Here is a 22,142-nt window from a genome sequence, read left to right as displayed (position 1 = left end):
TGTCAACTTACATAATGTTACGTAAAGCACCATCACTTCGAAGGAATTATATTTGAAAGACTTTTGACTAATACTGTAAATATTACTATAAATTACAGCAACACCTCCCTCTTTGCCTTTCTGTCAAGGATTGTGTCGATAATCATAACCTTGAGGACTAGACTCATTTAAAGTAATGTAATTGTCCGGTTTTAGCCAGGTTTCTGTCAAAAACAGCACATCTAGATTATTGTCTGTGATAATATCATTTACAATAAGTGCTTTTGAAGAAAGTGATCTAATATTTAACAATCCAAGCTTTATCATTTGTTTATCATTATTATCTCGATTTTTTATTTGTTGAACATCAATTAAATTTTTTCCATTAAAAGGGTTTGGAAGTTTTTGTTTTTATTAATTCGGGGTACAGACACAGTCTCTATTTGATAATATCTAGGTGTAAGAGTTTCTGTGTGTTGGGATTTATCTGACTTCTGTAACATGAGGCAGCTAGCAGACGGTCGGTTTAGCCAGTCTGTCTGCTTCCTGACCTGGGCCGTAGTTTGTCATGTTTCAGCTCTAAGACTATGTGCCATATTACTAGAGAGAAGAGCAGCACCATCCCGGGAGGGATGAATACCATCTCTTTTCAACAGGTCAGGTCTGCCCCAAAAACTTTTCCAATTATCTATGAAACCTATATTATTCTGCGGACACCACTTAGACAGCCAGCCATTGAGTGATGATAATCTGCTAACTATCTCATCACTCCGACAAACAGGAAGGGGACCAGAGCAAATTACTTCTCCTGACATTGTACTTGCGAGTTCACACACCTCTTTAATGTTAATTTTAGTGATCTCCGACCGGCATTTGTGCCGACGTGAATAATAATTTTAGAGTATTTACGATTAGCATTAGCCAGCACTTTTAAATTTGCTTTGATGTCAGGTGCTCTGGCTCCCAGCAAACATGTGACTATGGTGGCTGGTGTCTCTATTTTCACGTTCCGTGTAATAGAATCGCCAATTACTAGGGCACTTTCAACAGGATTCTCAGTGGGTGCGTCACTGAGTGGGGAGAACCTGTTTGATGTTCTTACTGGAACGGAAGAGTGGTGTTTTCCGCGGCTAGGCCGCCTCACCGTTACCCAAGTGTCCTGCTGCGCGGGCTCTACAGCCGGAACCGAACAATGTACAGAGTTCACTAAGCTAGTCGCATCCAAAACAGTATCTGAAGCCCCTGCATTCTTACTATCCTCGATTAAAGTTTGGATGCGTGTCTCTAATTCTGAGATTCTCTCTGTCAGAGAGGGCTATGCTAAACATGTGACAGATGGAACACGATATAACACTGGGAAAGGATGACATAACTCACCGTGTTTGTAGACTGATCCGAGTTGCCACAGCTGTTTGATGAACGCGTTGGAAGAGAAGCGCGCGAGACTGATGACAAGTTAAACAAGCTAGCGAGATGCAAACGCATTGTGACAGCGATTTAGATTCAAAGATTACAAGCTGGCGACGTAAGATTAATGTGGTGGGCAATAGTATATATATAAAGTAATGATAATATAAGCAACAAAAAGTACGAGATTCAATAAAAGTAAGAGAAAACAAAGCTATACGGAGATACAAAACACTGAGCAGCGAGGCAGAGAGGCAGACAGGAGCAATCGAGCAATCGAGCAATCCAGAGCAATCCACAAAAGAAGATATTTTAAAAAAAGGTTGGAAACCAAACAGTTGGTGGTAGCTTCTGACTTTCATAGTATGGGGAAAAATACTGTAGAATGAATGAAAACATCAATGAATGTTTTGTTACCCACAATCTTTAAAATATCTTCTACTGTGTTCATTTGAAGAAGGAAATTCATACAAGTTTGGAACAACTGGCGGGTGAGCAAATAATGACAGAATTTATTATTATTATTATTATTGTTGTTATTATAATTTAGCTAAACTATGCCTTTAATGTGCTCTTGTGTAGGCCTAATTTCGTATGTATCTCATCAAGCCTCCGTTGCTATTTCCAACATGTAATTTTAGAGCTAGTAATGAAGCCATCAATATGCAGACTAATTTGGTTACTATACACCCTTATCATAGTTAATTTTGTTTTGTTTTGGTTAAAAACATAGTTAAACCATGGTTAATTTGCGGTTACCATCATTTAAACATGATTCATGTTTTTTTTTTTTTTTTTTTTTTTTTTTTTTTTAGTTAAACCATTCATACCTTACACTTCCACCAATCAAAATGAAGCATCCCACAACACTGTATTAAAATATTAACCATGTAAAGCCCACTGTTGCAGAATTACAACATCACTTTCAACAATTTAAAAAAAAAAATGCTTCCAAATGTTTTTTCTCCCAAAACCACGTTGTTTGTCCTCACAATGCTATTGGATAGAATAAGTGTTTATATGTCCGGTCATCTGACCATGAACTCACTCTACCTGCAAACTTCGCATCGAGCTCATCTCCTTTTTTTACATGACTGGATTTGTCAAGATTCAAGTAAGTAAAATTCCTTACATATTTTTTTGTGTTTATTACAATGCCTAGAACACAGATATATTTAGTTATTTTGGAAAACATGAATCAAATTTGATTTAGAGATTGTTAAGTCCATGTTGTAATTCTAAAACGTTGGGCCAGAGTGGTAGTCAAAATAGCCTGTGCTCCTACACGTCACATAAGGACACTGCACCTCTCACATGGTCACAAATTGAAATTTAAACTGTTAGATTCATTGTAACTAAGTTGTAAATGTGCTTTTCTGTTAAATATGTACTTAGTTTAGTTTAGACAATAATTAAACACAGGAATAAACTCCATCATCCAGAGCAGTGAAACTCCCTGTATCTTTGTAGTTTATTTGTTTATTAACTTCTAAATGATCCTGAGATTTTTTTGAGTGTTGGCCAAGTAGCAGTTTATAGCATCTGAATGATTTTGGGGGGATGCCTTTTGCATTCTTCAGGGACAGGTGTGAATGGTCTTGAATATGAACCTGTAAGTGCTCTGGGGGAATGCATGTGTTCTTATAGCATGATAAGTAGAGAGCATAATAGGCCAGCCAGACAGTATTGTTTTAATGTAGTAGAGGAATTTTTATTAGCATTTGCATTGAAATGATAACACTTTGATGGATAATATACTTAGATCTCTACCCTCGACACATGGTCTACCACCCTGTCTATTCTTTCAGTTTATCTACTACAATATAAGACCCATTTGTATTATTCACTTATTAATTTATTTATTTTTTTACTTTTTCCATTTCAGAATGCCAAGATGTCATCGGACCACCCCCCACTGGATGTACGCAAATACATGATTGCACATTTCCCAGTAAAGACGAAGAGAGGACGCTGTAGACACTGCAATAATGGATACACAAATACACTGTAGCAAGTGCAATGTCCGCCTGTGCTTCTCAGATGAAAAGAACTGTCTTAGGGACTATCACTGTAAAACACAGACTTCATTCAAACCACATTGAAAGTGATAGAAGAAATATTTTTATAAATACATTTTTTTTCAATATTTTTATTAATAAATGCTTATTCATAAAAAATATGATTGTTGCGCGATTATTACTCATGATATACACTGTTATGGGGCTATGTAAGCAATCAACCCTGCAAATGAATGCTTAAATGCTCTGTATCTGTTCAGACAAAGTGAGTACAAATACAGAAATTCTGCTCCTATCTAGGCCCTACATTGCAATATTACAACATTTCCCTAAAAACTTACTAAAAAGTAAAAAAAAAAAAAGAAAAATCTTTAATTTCTACATCATAGGCCTCCTAAAACAATATCCGAGTGGTCAAAACATTTTTTGCACTTTTTTTTCTATATTTGGGTTTTAGAGGGTTAAAATAATGAAAATCAGTGCTGCAGAAAAAGCAACAATAATTCTCAAATTGTCATTTTTGTTGAAGCTGTTCAGAGTGGTGAGGAAATCTCATATGTTGATCCGACGTTCTACAAAAGAAAAGCACAGAAATCGGTAGGAACTTTATTTCTGTGTGTGTATTATTTGAGCAAAACATCTGATCTGATCTAGATGTCTATTTGTCTGTATAAGTTAAAATAATAATAAATGTTCAGTAATGTTCTCAATAACTACATCTGTGGTGTGTTTTCTTACAGAGAGCTCAAGAGGAGGAGGATGTGGTGTACGTAGGAGTCGTCATGCGACACTGATAGAAAATGTGCTTCTGTTGAAGGACTGTTAAAAGGAAATGAATGGTTTCATTCCAGGGCTTCTGAGCAGTGCTTTTGTTTTGTGTATGTTTGTACTGTTTTCAGATTCTGTTCTGTTAATGTGTACAGACAGTTTTGTATTTCTCTGCTGGAGCCTGATTGAGCTTCACCTGCTCAGTGAACATGTTCTTTCATATCTCTCTCACTGTGATGTTTTAAAGTGTAAAATGTTTATATGCAGTCATTTATTTCAAAATCTTCATATTTTATTGCTTTGAGACTTATACCTTTACTCCCTTTTTGTAGTGTATTGCTCCTTTGTCTCTATATTTTTTTGTAAATACAAAATATATAAATATATGAATGAATGAATAAATAAATAAATAAATAAATAATTTTTCACATATATCCTTTATATAACAACAAATAACATATTTTGTCTGGTCACATTCACAGTGGTTTTCCGGCCTTGACCCTTAAGCACAGAGATTGTTCCAGATTCTCTATATTATGCACTGTAGATGATGATAACTTCAAACTCTTTGCAATTTTTATCCTTTCTGATATTGCTCCACTATTTTTCACCGCAGCATTGGGGAAATTGGTGATCCTCTGCCCATCTTGACTTCTGAGAGACACTGCCACTCTGAGAGGCTCTTTTTATACCCAATCATGTTGCCAATTGACCTAATAAGTTGCAAATTGGTCCTTCAGCTGTTCCTTATATGTACATTTAACTTTTCCGGCCTCTTATTGCTACCTGTCCCAACTTTTTTGGAATGTGTAGCTCTCATGAAATCCACAATGAGCCAATATTTGGCATGACATTTCAAAATGTCTCACTTTCAACATTTGATATGTTATCTATATTCTATTGAGAATAAAATATAGGTTTATGAGATTTGTAAATTATTGCATTCCTTTTTTTATTCACAATTTGTACAGTGTCCCAACTTTTTTGGAATCGGGTTTGTACCATTAAATGGTTTTGAAGTTTTTTGTTTTTATTAATTCGGGGTACAGACACAGTCTCTATGTGATAATATCTAGGTGTAAGAGTTTCTATGTGTTGGGATTTATCTGACTTCTGTAACATGAGGCAGCTAGCAGACGGTCGGTTTAGCCAGTCTGTCTGCTTCCTGTCCTGGGCCCCAGTTTGTCATGTTTCAGCTCTAAGACTATGTGCCATATTACTAGAGAGAAGAGCAGCACCATCCCGGGACGGATGAATACCATCTCTTTTCAACAGGTCAGGTCTGCCCCAAAAGCTTTTCCAATTGTCTATGAAACCTATATTATTCTGCGGACACCACTTAGACAGCCAGCCATTGAGTGATGATAATCTGCTAACTATCTCATCACTCTGACGAACAGGAAGGGGACCAGAGCAAATTACTTCTCCTGACATTGTACTTGCGAGTTCACACACCTCTTTAATGTTAATTTTAGTGATCTCTGACCGGCAAAGTCGAACATCATTAGTGCCGATAATTTTAGAGTAATTACAATTAGCATTAGCCAGCACTTTTAAATTTGCTTTGATATCAGGTGCTCTGGCTCCCAGCAAACATGTGACTATGGTGGCTGGTGTCTCTATTTTCACGTTCGGTGTAATAAAATCGCCAATAACTAGGGCACTTTCAACAGGATTCTCAGTGGGTGTGTCACTGAGTGGGGAGAACCTGTTTGATGTTAGCCCAAGTTCACTTTGATCAAGTGAAGTTTTTGAAACAAATTAATTCCTGCTCTGTTCTGTTTTTGCTGTGTTAGAATGAGATCTTAACAGCATTGTTTATCAAATCCACAAGTCAGATACCAACTAAGATATGTGCAACTTAATTTAACAGAATAGATTTTTATTAGATTTGATTTATGTCTTGGCTCAGATAGGTTAAAAACTATGCTTTAAATGAAATGCTGGCATTTCAAGAGTTAAATAGATAAATGAATACAAAGTAGAATGTTAATTGAATGCCATCAAAGATATGGCTTATATTATATTTAGTTAATTACAGACATCTGAAAATTGTTATCTCTGGGAGACAGTTTGAGATTAGATACATTGCAGAAGTGATTTTGGTTTGTTAACTAAGATAACTTTTGTGCATTGTGTTGAATGAGAACGAGATTGGGTGACCAAGTTAAATAGAATTTATGATTTGAAAATGCAGGCACATAACAGACATCTTACAGTAATGTTAATTTCCAGTAAACGAGAAAAGACAAAGAACTCTTTACTATTTTTAATACACCATACTCTATATTAATTAGAATAGTTTACCTGCTGTTTGCTGCTTGCTTTTTCCTGCAAAGAAGATCTAAGCTTATTAATAGAATGAGGAACTGCTGTTGTGTTAACCAGATTAGACTTCTGGAATTAAGGGACATTCATTACAGTTTAAAAAAATAAATAAATAAATAATAAAACTGAATTTTATTAATTATAAGAGCTGTAGGTTTAATTTGAATTATGCGGTTCTCTTGAGTGTTCACATTTCAGATCAGGCAGCTTCTGGAAATGCTGTCTTGGCAAATAGGAGCAAATAGACTGTCTGTTTCACAAAACATGACTGCAGAGAGAAGAAGAGGAAGTGGCTGATGGGCCTTCAGCTCCCCTTCTAAAAGAGGAAGTTTGACACTTCTGGAGGGGTCAGCATGGAGAGGATTGATTCAGTGCAGGAAAAGGTGAAATGTTCACTTGAATCTTTTTCTAAGGACAATTCTGCCATGCATTATCAAAAGTCAAACTGCCTGAGAGGCAAAGAAACAACATAAAGCACAACACCAGGCCTTTGAGTTTGAGCAGATGTTTTATGCCATCACCACTGTCCTCGTCAAAGCTCGTTTCCCAGTAAATTCAGCAAATAATAAGCTAGTTTTATGTTTGAGGTCACGAATATGAGCCCATTCGCGATCTCAAATGTATTCTCAAAACTATATAATTTTCAACATCTTCAATATCAATATTTCTATCGCTAACCGCTTCACCAGATTCATCCTGTAACAGTTACAGTCATATTTGATTGTGTTCAGTACTTGTTCTGTAGTAAATCGCTGAGCCATTTCATGTTTTTCTTATTATTTTGTTTTCTGTCTGAATGAGTCGTCACTTCAGCATTGTGTATCAGACATTGCCACCTTGTGGAATGAAGGTGAACTGCACTTATTCCGTCATCTAAGATTCAATTATTGTTATGCAGAAAAAATATATGTACACTCATACACACCTCGGGTCGTTTGCGACCCTATACAATTATTACAAAAAATGAATACAAAAATAGGCATTCTTTTATAATTGTATGATTTTTTTCTTTCTTTTTATATTCTTTATAATGAATTGATTGAGGAATACCAAGAAGGTTGATGTCTAACTTTAAAAAATGAACAACGAGGAGGGTAGTGAATGACATCTCCGGGTCACTAAAGACCCGAGGTATGCGTTTAAGGGTTAAACTGACTGATAATCCACACAGAACACAGAAGGACTTTCTTTCCCTCACTTGTGGGCAGGTGACTGCTTCAAATTCTGTTAAGAAATAACTTTATTCCTTTTGATTATTCACTGGTCTCACAGCAGTTCTTTCTATTTTCTGTTAAACTAACATTCCGAATCTGCTTTCAATAGATACCAGTCCAGTTCTCTGGTAAAGAAAAGGAAAAACAGGGCACAAGGTGTTGAAAGAGAAAATTATCAGAGTTAGACTAATAACTCTAAAGCTTTGTTTACACTGCACGCGTCTATGGCATAATACGGCTGTGATGCGGGTACCGGAGCTGACATTCAGCCACTCTAGTCAATGCTTGTGTTTACACCAGCCGTGCCGCGGTGCATTTCAGAATCGTCCTAGAAGTGGCTTGCTGTGCCGCTTCGCTAAACATAGGCACCTTGCCTATTTTTGACGGACGCCGCGTCCAAGACGAGCAGCTCAAATACAAAATAAAGTCAAAATAATCACGCTGTGTAAACTCCCGCTCATATTTCACATCACTAGGAGGCCAGAACCTGACGACAAGAGATTCGTAATTTATTAGGGCCCAAGCCAATAATGGTGCACGGCCCTTTTGTTTTTCTAAAAAGAATTTTTTTTTTTCCGTCATCCGGGGCTTTTTGGGGGCCTTAATATGCTCAAAAACTCTTGAAAATTGGCACACACATTGGAATCTGCGGCCATTAGGACGCCACAAAGGATGGGACCTGGGCGTGACGCATAACCTGATATTGCTGAGTTCAACATGTTCCTGGGTCAACATTTTTTTTGATCCTGGAACAACATTCAAATCAACCAATCAGATTTGAGGGACAAGTTTACAGATTATGTCAAGTTTAGGCTTAAAATCATGATTGGTGCTTCTACATCAGTGTTATTCATCTATCATTTCCCTCTGATTTTTGGGATAACTTATGGGTAGGGTTAGGTTTAGGGGTAGGAATAGGGTTAGGACTAAATTTTCAGACTAGAATGTTGTTCCAGGATCAACAAAATATGTTGACCCAGGAACGCATCTAACTCAGCAGTATCAGGACGTGCTGGGCGTGACAGGGGGGCTCGACAGTGCCCCCTTGAATGGTGTCCGAAAACTTGGTCCATATATTAAACACACTTGCACGTATTAGTATGAAACTCGGTACACATATAGACCTCATCGGGCCTAACAACTTTCGTGCTCTAAGTTAAACGCCAGCTCAACAGGAAGTCAGTTATTATGGGTTGTTTGAAAAAACGCATGCTCTGGAATTTGATATACTCCTCCTAGGCAATTAATCCGATCACCACCAAACTCGGTCAGCATGAAGTCAAGACATTGAGGATGTAAAATTGCAAGCAGATTTTTGATATCTCAAACGGTTTGGCCGTGGCGAGGCAACGAATTTATGGCGAGCAAAGGGAAACAGGAAATGTGTTATAACCTCTGCATACATTGATTGATGTTTATGAAACTTCAGCGGTGTGTTCGTTATAGGATGCTGATCACATGGATGTGACTATTGTGAGTCAAAGTTATAGCGCCACCAACTGACAGCAGGAAGTGTGTTACAAATGATGATTGAATGAAGTCTGATACAGTCCTTTGTGTTTGTAGAGTTGAGGATGCAGAGTGTTGGTTGAAAGATGGTACGCAGAAGACTCACACACACACTGGAAACACAGGAGACAACTGGGAAGTGCTGGAGACAGGTAAGTAGATTGACTGGAGTCCTTAATTCCTCGTGCTCACTGCCCACCAAGCTCGCGACTGTAATACAGTGCAAAAAACAAAGTTCACACAGCTAATATAACTCTCAAATGGATCTTTACAAGATGTTCGTCATGCATGCTGCATGCATACATTGAATCATGTGAGTAAAGTATTTATTTGGATGTTTACATTTGATTTCTAATGAGTTTGAGGCTATGCTCCGTGGCTAACATTACACACTGTTGGAGAGATTTATAAAGAATGAAGATGTGTTTATGCATTATACAGACTGCAAGTGTTTAAAAATGAAAATACACAATTTCAAGAACAATTTCTTCTAAGCATGGTTTCAGTCTGTTTGCTTAGAGGGAGGCTAATAATTTATAATCTGAATTAAGTAAAGTAATTGGGCGCCAATTATCTACAGGGATTCTTTGTTTGTTAGGTTTTGGGATTAACGTGATCAAGCCCTGCTTCATGGATTCAGTCAATTCACCTTTCTGTACACAGTCTTCTAAAACAAACTCTTTTATATCTTGCCAAAAGGTCCTGTAGAATTCAAAAGGCGGTCCATCTGGACCTGGGCTTTTATTAAGGGGAGCTTTCTGAATAATCATATCCAACTCTTCCACCATCACATCCATCTCACAAGATGACTGATTTGCATCACTTATTGTAGGTGTGAATGCTTAAACCCTTTCAAAAAAGCTATCAGAAAAATATGGTTTAAACGAAGAAATATAGATTTGAGAATAAAAACTGGAAACAAAATTAGAAACTCTGGTTTCATCTGTGACCAAATTGCCTTCAATAAATAGAGAATATATTCGTTTAGCTTTTCCTCTTTTCTTTTCTAAATTAAAAAAGTATGAGTTTTTCTCCCCAAACCATTTCACTCGGGATCTAATAAAAGCACCCTTAGCCTTTTCTATTAAATTAAATTATTTCATTCCTCTTTTAAGTTATGCATTTTGATTTTATCATCGTCATTTGTCTGTGTTACATGTACACTCTGCTTTGGACTCATTTTGTACTTGTTGTTGTTCTGTTTCCCACCACTAGTCATTCACCATGGTAACTGATCACCTCATCATCACATCCAGCGGTTCTAATCACCCACCTTGTTATCCCTTGTATATAAGCCCTCTGTTTCCTGTCATGTGTTTTTCGGTATCGTTCATGTATACTTTGGTGTGTGTTCCTGATCTCTCCATTTGGACTTCCTAGTAAAAGACTTGTTTTGATTATATCTCCTCGTCTTGTGCTTTATACACCAGGGTGTTGTAACAGAATACCAGACCTTAACAGTTAGACAGACTGCGGCGTTGTTTTCTCTGTCAGTGTTTTTCGTGTTTCACTTTTCGTTCCAGTCACGATGTACACACCCACATTTCTGTTGCTCTGCATTGAGCAGAAGGACCGCTCCCTCGAGGCACATTTGGATGAATTTTTGTTTCTTGCACCATCTACACATTTCCCAGACAGCAGCCTTTGCAACTTTCTGTATGCCGGCCTCAACACCGCCACCAAGGCGCAGCTGTCTGGGGAAGGACCTCGAGGGAGCTTCCCCAAATACGTGGAGTGGGTACTGGTGTCATGTGGATCGTCTTTGACCGTGGATTTCTGCGACAACGACGCCAGTCCCACTCCTACTCCAGTGCCCAGCCAGAAACGCTCTGACGGCATGGAAAGTCAGCGAGACCCCACCAAAGACAGAGAGCCCGCCTCCACCGCAATGCAGGAGCCAGCGACCAGCGGAACGACTGAGCATAACATCGCCGTGGAGTCGGAGCCCAGCGTGTCTGACCAGGTGTGTGAGTTTGCTGCTACCATCGCCGAAGGAGTCAGTGAGGAAGACGAGGGGTTGGAATGGAGCCCCGCCCACACTCCCGCCACTGAGAGTGAGTTCCTCGGTCCTACAACTCCGCCTGGGTCAGATATCGCCATCACATCGCCACGGACCTACGGGTCGTTCGAGTTTCTCCGACCCTCCACCCCTACGGCTCCGATTGGCTCCGCCTTCACCCAGACTCCGCCTCGGCCCTCAGTCGTTCCAGCTCCACCTCAGCCCTCCGGTACCCTGCTGCTGCCTTGGGGGGCCGTCTCTACAACTTCGTCGTGGACTCAGAGGTCATCGGCATCACTCCACTCCTTCGGCTCTCTGTCTTCGCTCAAGGATCCCTCTACATCGGCTGCGCTGCTTCCACGCCTACCCAAGGTTGTTTGGAGCGTTTCACCACCTTGGCTCCTCCCTCCAGCAACGCCGCCGTGGGTCGCCGTCCTGGCTGTGGCCTGGAGCAACACCTGAACTCCTCTGCTCAAGGCTACCACCTGGACCAGCCAGTAATCTATACGCGATTTCCTTAAAAGATCCGCACTAAACCAAGTATATGAACAATCATTTTCAACATGCATTAACCTGTATGCATCCAACAGAGAAAGCTTACTACAAAAATTATTTATAATAGTGTTACATCTGCATGACTCTGGTTTTGGAGGAAATCTATCCAAACATAGATCGGGAGCTTCATTAAAATCCCCTCCAACAATTATTGCAGCAGAGGGGTATTTACATTTTAAATCAATAATTTTAGAAGATAGATCCTGAAAAAAAATGCTATTTTGTGTATGATTGTTAAAACCATAAACATTGACCAAGATAAACAAAAATTCTCCTAAAAGAATAACAACAATGATCCATCTGCCCTCTGAAGAAGAAAAAGATTGAAGAATAGAGCCGCTAAAATTACGGTCAAATAAAATCAACACTCCAGCGGAGCAATTAGTACCATGACAAAACAAGACATTACCTCCCCATTGATTGCACCAAAAGGTTTCATCATTAAAACAAGTGTTTCCTGAAAAAAATAAACATCCTTTTTCTGTGACATACAAAATAAAAATAGTTTAGCCTTTAGTTTAGATAAGTTACGAATCTACGGAAGAGGATTAGGGCCAAGCAATAATAAAAAAATAAAACCATCTCGAGATTAAAGTTGTTAAATTTCGAGAAAAAAGTCAAAATAAAATGTTGAGAATAAACTCATTAAATTATGAGAAAAAACGTGTTAAATTTCGAGAAAAAAGTCGAAATAAAATGTTGAGAATAAACTTGTTAAATTATGAGAAAAAAATCGTTAAATTTCGAGAAAAAGGTCGAGATAAAATGTTGAGTATAAACTCGTTAAATTTCGAGAAAAAATTTGAGATAAAATGGTGAGAATAAAGTCATTAAATTACGAGAAAAAAGTTCTTAAATTACGAGAACAAATTCGTTAAATTATGAGAAAAATGTCGTTAAATTTCGAGAAAAAAGTCGAGATAAAATGTTGAGAATAAACTCATTAAATCATGAGAAAAAAGTTGTTAAATTGCGAGAACAAATTCGTCAAATTATGAGAAAAATGTCATAATTTAACGAATTTGTTCTCATAATTTAATGACTTTTTTCTAGTAATTTAATGAGTTTATTCTCAATATTTTATTTCGACTTTTTTTCTCGAAATTTAACGAGTTTTTTCTTGAAATTTAATAACTTTAATCTCGAGATGATTTATTTTTTTATTATTGCTTGGCCCTAATCCTCTTCCGTACGAATCCCCTGTACATTAAGAGAAAAACAAGACAATTTAACTGATATAAGAACAATAACAAAACAAGAGAAAAACTTTATACCCCCTTCTGGTCTATGTGCCCCTGCGTCTGCTGAATTACTACTGTAACTTGCGTTGCTTATGAGAGAGTTGGTGGTTTACCTTGACAGAGAAAAAACCTGCATGTACTTTCATAATAATAACCTGCTTACCATACGTAGGCACCTATATATGGTCAAAATATGAGAAAAACAGTATGTACACAATTCATGCTTCTTAACAACAATCATTCATTCATCAAGTGTTAACAGGTTTCTGTGTATGCAGGGGTGTGCAGAGCCGTCTAATGTTAAGTTATGTGTACATGTAGATATGATCCTCTGAGAATAATACAAGAATGAAAAAGGAATATGGAAGTGGATTACTGACAGACACATAACAGGTAAATCCAGACACCTTTATACAATAACAGAGGTTTCCAGTAAGTCACATTATATCCGGGTGAACTATAATGAAACCGAATCCCATTGTGCTTTGGATGGGACCGAATGGGGAGAGTATAAAAAATTCAAATGGAGTATTATTTTACAGGTATGTGTTTGGTTACAATAGGTTAGCACTGTGGAAAGAGTGGAGCTTTTATAGACTGAGGGAAGGGTAAAGGGTAAAATTAGTTTTTAATTCATAGCATTTAATAGATTAATATATGTTATTGTTATATAGCTGGTACAATATCAGTGATGTGACATAAATAAATATATAAACTGAGTGAATTAAACCTGACAGGTATAAGTTCTCATATAAGATCACAGTGAGACTGCTTAATTGAGTCACTTAAAAGTAAGTTCATTGATGTTGAAGTTTGGTGAACAAATTGTGATTAATTGATTCATGTAAACTGATTTAAATCATGAAAGTTTTTTTGTGCACTTCAATAAATGAATAAATAGCAATGGATAAATGTTATAAAATCTGTTGATCCTGTCTATAAAATGAGCATTAAAATAGCACAAGATCTTCATTGTGCATTCTTATTGTCTGGAGTGAACACAAAGCCAGTGAAAAATAAAAAATCACTTTTTCACACCACTGTAGCTCCAGGCCCGATAACCCTGATAACAGAAGAATCTATATAGATGATTGATGGTTCTGCTATTATAAGCATGAATAGTGTTGACTGTACATACTGGTTTTCCTCATATTTTGTCCATTAAGCAAATAGGTGCCTACATAAATAAGTTAGAATTATGAAAGTATATGCAGGCCTTTTCTCTGTCAAAGTCATCAAATATATTCATAAACAGGGCAATACAGTGTCAGGGCAATAGCATCTGGTCTTGGGTCTTTAGAATAAATACTTTTTTTTTTGTGTAAAGTTCAGTGGTTATGGAAATGTGCTCATTTGAATAAACTATTAGCTCAGTGCAGTACATGTTTACCATGAAAAGCTGAGAAGAAACTTTTTTTTCTGAAAAATCTGAGTCAGAGATGAGCGTAGTGGTGGGGTGGGGCAGGGCAGGGAACTCTAAAAGCAGTGGTACTTGTGTTACATCTCAGCAGAAACCTGACAGTTGAGGAAACAGCGGTCTGATCATAGACACAGAATTATGAAGTTTAACACTGCTTTCAGTGTTGCCAGTTTCATCCTTCTCATAACAGGTAAGATCTTACAAAACGTCTATAATATGACATAATTAGATGTAAATTTAGTATTGGCTGTTTCAGTTGTATAAAAACTGACAAGCATTTTAATTTATCCTGATTATAAAAACCTTTGGATTTGAAGACTTATGGGTGAATGCTTAAAATTGGTTCTGTAGATAAGCACAAATTCTGCATTTGAATGAATTTCTTTACAAATGCATAATTTCTGTATTTCAATGGATGATTTTAAATCATGTTTATTCTGAGATGCAGTTCAAGTTTGGTTGAGTGGAAGTTCAGAGTCTGAATAAGTGGTGAGTTTGAAGAAGCTAAAAGATATTTTCGATTCTGAAATCCCATACTTATATTTCTGTTATTTATACAGTGCATGCAGAATTATTAGGTACGTTAACATTCTAATCTTTTTTTTTTCAATTCCAAACCACATTAATTTTAATAACTACTATACATTTTGTATTTAATCATTTATAAGTGATATATAATTGTTCATGAAGGCTGGAAATGAAAAGCATTGCATGTTCAGGTGTTCAGAATTATTAGGCAGGTTTTCTTTTACAGATAAAATGAGCCAAAAAAGAGACTGAAACATCAAATATTATTAAATGCCTATGAGAAGGATGCAATACTAATGAAATACTAGAAATTGCAGTTAAGGCATGACCATTGGACAGTGAAATGTTCATTGGGTCAGCAGGGTCAGACAAAAACAGCTGGAGAAGAAAAGACATGTTAACTGCAAAAAAAAAAAACCCATCAGGAACTCTTTAGTCGCCAGCGCCAACATTTTCCAGAACTGAAACCTACCTGGAGTCACCAGAAGTGCAAGATGTCAGGATCTCAGAGAGTTAGGTTAGGTAAAAAATCTTAAAAAATGACCCACACTCAAGCTGAAATGTTGTGAAATATATGAAGACTGACTTTTTTAGGCTTTATAGACAGACAAAGTGAGAGTGACTCTTGAAGGACCAGCACCACATCCTCTTGTACCAGTGTTTGAAGAATTTATGTTCCAGAATCTGGCAATAAGTTTTGGAAGATTATTTTTAGACCATCTCCTACCCTGAAGTCTGTTTTGCAGAAATGAACTCATAAAACTTACTCATAAAACAGATTCTGGAAGATGCATTCTTCAAACAATGGGATGTGGTGCTGGTCCTTCAAGAGTCTCTTTCAATCTGCTTGTCTATAAAGCCTATAAAAAAATCTTCATATATTTCACAACACTTCAGCTTGTGATTCTTAGTAAGTCGGGGTCATTTTTTTAGGATTCTTTACCTAACCCAAGCCTCTGGTGCTGGAGACTAAAGAGTTCCTGATTGTTTCACACTTAATTATTTTGCAGTTAACATGAGTCTTTTCTTCTCCAGCTGTTTTTGTCTGACCCTGCTGTCCAATGGTCATGCCTTAAATGCAATTTCTAGTTTTTCATTAGTATTGTATCCTTCTCATGGCCATTTGATAATATTTGACTTTTCAGTGTGAGCTAAATTTCTTTTCTGGCTCATTTTATCTGTAAAAGAAAACATACCTAATAATTCTGCCCACCTGAATATTTGGTCTTGGCGGAATAGATCTGCTATGTGGCTGCTGCAGAGACAAGTACAGAGACTTTCTACTGCCAATACATTCACAGACATTGCTGTGAGCATGTAAGACATGCTCCTGCTGCTGCTGCACATGTAACATACATGAATTAACCACCCAACAAAGCAGGACACAGTGAAAAGGGCAGAGCTTTCAACAACATCTAACAGATCATTACAGGTGTAAGCATGGGCGACATTTGACTCTCTAGATGGGGGGGGCAATAATTTTTTTTTTTTTTTTTTTTTTGCAAGTACAAAACCTGTACCTGCATATGCAAATTATTCGCAGAAATTTTAAGCAAACAAGTTTAAGCTTGCTTGTTGTTTATTTACTGTTTATTATTTAATAATTCACTTAATTTTATTATCACAGAAAAATTACGTGGATGATATGTGAATCAGTGTCCATCATTTTGCGAGCAACTGATGATAAAGAAAAATGCCACGTCGCAATATTGAAAATATTTCCATTTTAAACTATGAAGGCGAGCCAGTGGGTATATCACACAAACAATGTGCAAACTTTGCGTGAAAGTTATGCAGGTGAAGAAGTCTCAAACTCCAGTCAGTTAGGCCTATTCACTACAGAAACTGAAAGTAAAAACTGAGCTTTTGACGGAATCGAGCTGTGCTCGATTGCTCCTCGATTGCTCCTGTCTGCCTCTGCCTCGCTGCTCAGAGTGGTTTGCGTCTCCGTATAGCTTTGTTTTCTCTTACTTTTATTGAATCTCGTACTTGTATTCATTGTTGCTTATATTATTATTACTTTATATATACTATTGCCTACCACATTAATCTGATGTCGCCAGCTTGTAATCTTTGAATCTAAATCGCTGTTACAACGTGTTTGCATCTCGCTAGCTTGTTAACTTGTCATCAGTCTCTCGCGCGCTCCTTTTTCAACGCGTTCATCAAACAGCTGTGGTAACTCGGATCATTTTACAAACACGGTGAGTTATGTCATCCTCTCCCAGCGTTATTTCATGTTCAGTTTGTCACATGTTCAGCATAGCTCTCTCTGTCAGCGACGAGGGATTTACATGTCATAAATGTAGGGAAATAGTCAGGCTAACAGAGAGAATCTCAGAATTAGAGACATGCATCCAAACTTTAATCGAGGATAGTAAGAATGCAGGGGCTTCAGGTACTGTTTTGGATGCGAGTAGCTTAGTGAACTCTGTACATTGTTTGGTTCCATTGTTCGGCACTGTCTCCTGTCTCATGCTGTTTCTCATGTGTTTTCAGTCGGCGCAAGCAAGAAACATTTACTAGACTGTGGACTAGCTTTGACTCTCCACGCAGGCAAATTTTTATGACCACGGACGGTGCGCATTTGCATGCACCGAAAAAGCATCTTTCCGCACTCAGGGGGCAAAGGAGTATCTTTGAATTTCTTGCGCGCTCGGGGGGCAAAGGCCTGTGTGAAGACGCAGGCAAGTTACCACCTTCTTTTATGAATATAACTTATATATATTGTGATAGTCTGGTTGTCAAGCTTAACGACTCAACTCTGTTACATCAAATAAAGATAAAAAATCTATTACTTGTGAAAACTATCTTTGTTATTTCAACATTATACATGATTTCATATTATCATGCATGCCATGCGCTCTCATGTTATTCACTAGTGGACATTTTGAGCAAAAAAAAATCACAACTTCATCACACTCAACCCTTTTACTTCTTTGATCATAATGGGGTTGTGAGTTTGTGATGGGGTTGTGTTTTAAACACTTTGGTTCTGAAGTCATCCAGTAATTAAATTAATTATTATATTTGATCAACTATGTATTTATTAAGATTAATGTGGTTTGGAATTGGTAAGATGTACCTGGAAAAATAAATATGATCAGAAAATCAATGTGTTACAACAGAGACACGGAGGCAGAGATAATAACAATCCAGGTAAGTTTTATTCACGTATAAGCAGAGCACAGGGTGATGGTAAGCAGATAGTGGAATGATGAGAGATGAGGAGAATATAATACTGTCCTGATTCTGTCTTGTAGATGCAGATGATGGAAGGAGCTGGCGGAGACACTCACACACACAAGCAGGTAAGTACACACGGGGAACAGGAGACGAGGGAGCTGGAGGAGACGACTGGAGCAGGTAGATATGGCGTTGGGAGTCCTTAAGGTAAGCATACAGAAGTCGTAGTGCAAACGAGACCGGACAGTGAGTGTGTGTGAGTGTGGTGGCTTTATACTGGTGCTGATTGTGGTGCTGATGAGTAACAGGTGGCAGTGATCAGTATGCTGGTGATTGAGTGCGTGGGTAAGGGAGTGAGGTGGAACCTGACGTGTCTGTGACACAATGTGCATAATAATTCTGCATGCACTGTTATGAAAATTGTGATGATAATGATAAAGACTAAGAAGTGCCCAAGCAATGTAAAATACTTGAGCAAACTACTTGCACATTGTTTGAAAACGCACACTCTCACTAAATACAGATTATTTAAGTTGTTTAAATATAGCTAAACTTTGGAGTCATCCATCCATTCTTCACATTTTTTTTTTTCTATGGTTAGTTATTTAATTTAATATGCCTATAATTGTCATGTCGTGTTTCTGTTTCCCCTGTGACCTAGTTTTCTGTCTGTCAGTTAATTATGTAATTAGTTTCCACCTGTGTCTATCGTCACCCTCATTAGTTCCTTTGTTTGAGTTGTGTATATATATCCTGTGTCTTCTTCCACTCCTTGTCCGTTCTCGTTTATATAAGATGTGTCTCCTGTGTATCTGTGATTAAACTCTACTCCTTACCCTTTTCCGTCGTCATTGTGCCTTTGATCCACACACCTGTAACAATAATATCATTTAAACATTATTCAAGAGAAAGATTGTATGTTGTTTTCATGTTGATGTGTCAGCACTGATGTAACCATGGTCTACACAAACCAACTCTCTTCTATATCCTCTACTTACTTTGTCTAAACACAGGTTCCCTCGGCCAGTTAGATGGTAAGTTGTCATATCTTGTTTCACACAGAATGTTTCTTCTATGTCAGTGAGGAATGTTAACAAGGAAACCTCATATCTTCTTTCTCTCATCTTCAGTTTGTGGTCGAGCCCCTCTCAGCGACAGGATTGTTGGAGGAGAGAATGTGACAGCAGGGTCTTGGCCGTGGCAAGTCAGCATTCATGTCATCGGCTTTGGCCATAACTGTGGCGGGACTCTGATCACCAAAGACTGGGTTTTATCTGCAGCTCACTGCTTTGAGAAGTATGAAGCAAAATAAAGCTCAAGATACATTTGTAGATTGATAGTAGTGAGATAAAAACAGAATTTCTCTATTTACAGCATTGATGTGTCTAAGGTTGTGATGTACTTCGGGCGTCTGAGACAATTCGGCTCAAACCCTAACGAGACATCCAGGACAGCGAGTCGAATCATTAGTCATCCTAACTATAACAGTAAGACTATTGACAACGACATAGCACTGGTCCAGCTCAACTCTTCTGTGAATTTCACTGATTACATTAAGCCGGTCTGTCTGGCGGCGGCTGGTAGTGTATTTGATGCAGGTACAGAGAGCTGGGCCACTGGATGGGGCAAGCTACAACCTGAAGGTGAGTGAACATCAACCAACCAAATATGAATAATACTGAAAACCTCAACAGTTTACCTAGAAATGTTTTTTAAAGCCATAAAATGTGTCCTCTGATCTGTTTCACAGACACCCAGCTTGCTAATACACTGCAGCAGGTGATGATGCCAATTGTGAGCAACAGTGACTGTAATAGGGCTTATTTCAGGGTCAACAGAATCACAAGCAATATGATTTGTGCTGGATTTTTAAATCGGGAAGAGAAAAGTATATGTCCGGTAAGATATCAGTCATTCATCTGAACCCTTTTTAATCCAAAGAATTTTACACAATATACTCACCTGCAAAACTTTATACTGTCAACCTAGTTCCAAGGTGAAAAAAAGTACACTTCTATAATGTGCTTAAAGTGGTCTATTTTCGCGCACTAATTTTGTACTTAATATACTAAACATTCTTCTTTAGTACTTCTTAAGATCATCTTAAGAACATCTAAGTATACTTAACTGTGCTATTTTGAGACAGCATTTTAGTTCATATTTCATGTTGTCTCAAAATAGCACAGTTTAGTACACTTAGATGTACACTTAGTACATTATAGAAGTGTACTTTTTTTTCACCTGGGTTGCTTAATTAAGACCAGTTTTCACTCCACTGATCATGAACTTGTACACTATGACTGGTTTTTACTTCACTTGATCTCCAGAGGAAAGAATTGAGTTGCAAAGCAGATTACAAAATAAATTCAAATAAGACGCTGAAGCAGGAAATAAAGCTATTGAAGGGCTAGTTCACCCAAAATGAAAATTTGCTGTTAATTTACTTTTCTGAAAATATCCAGCTGGATGCACTGGAGGCACAATCACTGGAAGTAACATGTTGCTACTATCTAATTACACAAATAGTTTGTTTTTATCAACAGTTACTGACCTTAGGCGAGGGCAAATTTATCTACATAGTGTCACATGTTTGGACTTTGTCATTTAGTTACATGTTTCCCACCACTTGTTTGTATCCTTGGTTACAGATTAATTAGTGTCTTCAGTTCAGGTGTGTTTGTTTAATTAACCTCGTTAGCTCCTGTTAGGTTTTGGCTCCTAATGTATGCCTCATCCCAGTCCTCTTAATTGGCAATTGAATGAGCAATCACTCAGTGCTGAGGGAGAATATAGTCTCATTTTATTGATAAGCAAAGAGAGAATATATAGAAAGAGTACAAGGGGTGTAGTATAGGTTCAGCCAATGAGAGAGAGAGAATACATCATATAGCTCATCGTATAGGAATGTGATACATATGGAAAAACAAGTCTAAATATGGTCATCTCCCGGTCAGGTACCCCGGAGGCCTTGGTATCCCAAGGACCTTCTCCTATGCTTGTAATACAAAAGCAGGGACCATTCCCTATCTCCCATTTAATCCTAGCAGAGCCTTGTTCCTTATATAGAAATGGTTCCGGTACATAAAGAAAACCATATGTTAAAACATAGAATACAGCTTCAACAGAGGACAAAGTACCCTCTGTCCACTTTCCTTCAATGCTGAGACCAACATAAATCATAAATCATCAGCTCCCCTGACTTGTCTTTGTATTTAAGCCCTTAAGGCAGGAACACACCAAGCCGATGGTCAGTCGTCAGGCAGTTTTTATTCTTCGGCCGACTAAGTTTTCTTAGTGTGTTCCGTACCGTTGGCTGAAGTTGGTCCTCAACGGCTTTTTTTCGGCAGATTCGAAATGTTGAATCGGGGTCGGAGCTTGTCGGTCCGTCTGGCCATCTGATCATTCTGATTGGCTGTTCAGATACTGCCACCTGCTGGTTTGGAAAGGCATTTTATCTCACGCAGGTGCAGGACTGACATGCTACTTGGCCGTCGGCTGTTAAGCGTCAGTTTGGTGTGTCAGGGCAACTTTGGACACAGACGCTGCCGACGTGAGCCAACCCCGCAGTCTGCTTTCATCGCCACTAGTTCATTGGTGTCGGCTTGGTGTGTTCTGGCCTTTAGTTTCAGTCCAGTCTTTGTTTAGCTTTGTTTATGTTACACAGTGTTTGTAGTTACTTTCCTGGTGATTTTCCCTTTTTCTTGTTCAGATTACTCCATTAAATGTTCTAGAAGATATTTCCTTCATCATGCTTTTGAATACCGCAACCCGTCGTGGCACATTTCATACACAATGGTAATTCAAAGTGCTTTGCATGAAAATGCAACAAATACATAAGAATGAAAATGGATTGCATAAGAAATAAAAATAACAATAAAAGCAGAAAATACCTCTATCTGGATGGAAGAGTTTCAGTCAGAATATTTGTTCCAAATCTTTGATATCATATTCTCATTTGACAAAAAAAAAAAAAAAAAAAAAAAAAAAACT

The 22,142-nt window shown here is 37.8% G+C and overlaps 1 protein-coding gene across 1 annotated transcript in view; it reads left to right on the top strand.

Moving 5' to 3' along the window:
- Positions 1 to 18,612: 18,612 nt before the first annotated feature.
- Positions 18,613 to 22,142, top strand: part of LOC125279674 (transmembrane protease serine 2-like) — a 6,241-nt gene continuing 2,711 nt past the window's right edge. Inside the window, exons 1-3 of the mRNA XM_048209643.1 lie at positions 18,613 to 19,448; positions 19,527 to 19,795; positions 19,903 to 20,051. Coding sequence (XP_048065600.1) covers positions 19,240 to 19,448; positions 19,527 to 19,795; positions 19,903 to 20,051 — 627 coding nt within the window. The 5' untranslated portion in view covers positions 18,613 to 19,239. The remainder of the gene's footprint in view (positions 19,449 to 19,526; positions 19,796 to 19,902; positions 20,052 to 22,142) is intronic.

The sequence above is a fragment of the Megalobrama amblycephala genome, linkage group LG1 (assembly GCF_018812025.1).
Source record: "Megalobrama amblycephala isolate DHTTF-2021 linkage group LG1, ASM1881202v1, whole genome shotgun sequence".
Classification (NCBI taxonomy): Eukaryota; Metazoa; Chordata; class Actinopteri; order Cypriniformes; family Xenocyprididae; genus Megalobrama; species Megalobrama amblycephala.
Note: the sequence above shows the minus strand (reverse complement) of the source record. Positions and strands in the feature narration are given on the sequence as shown.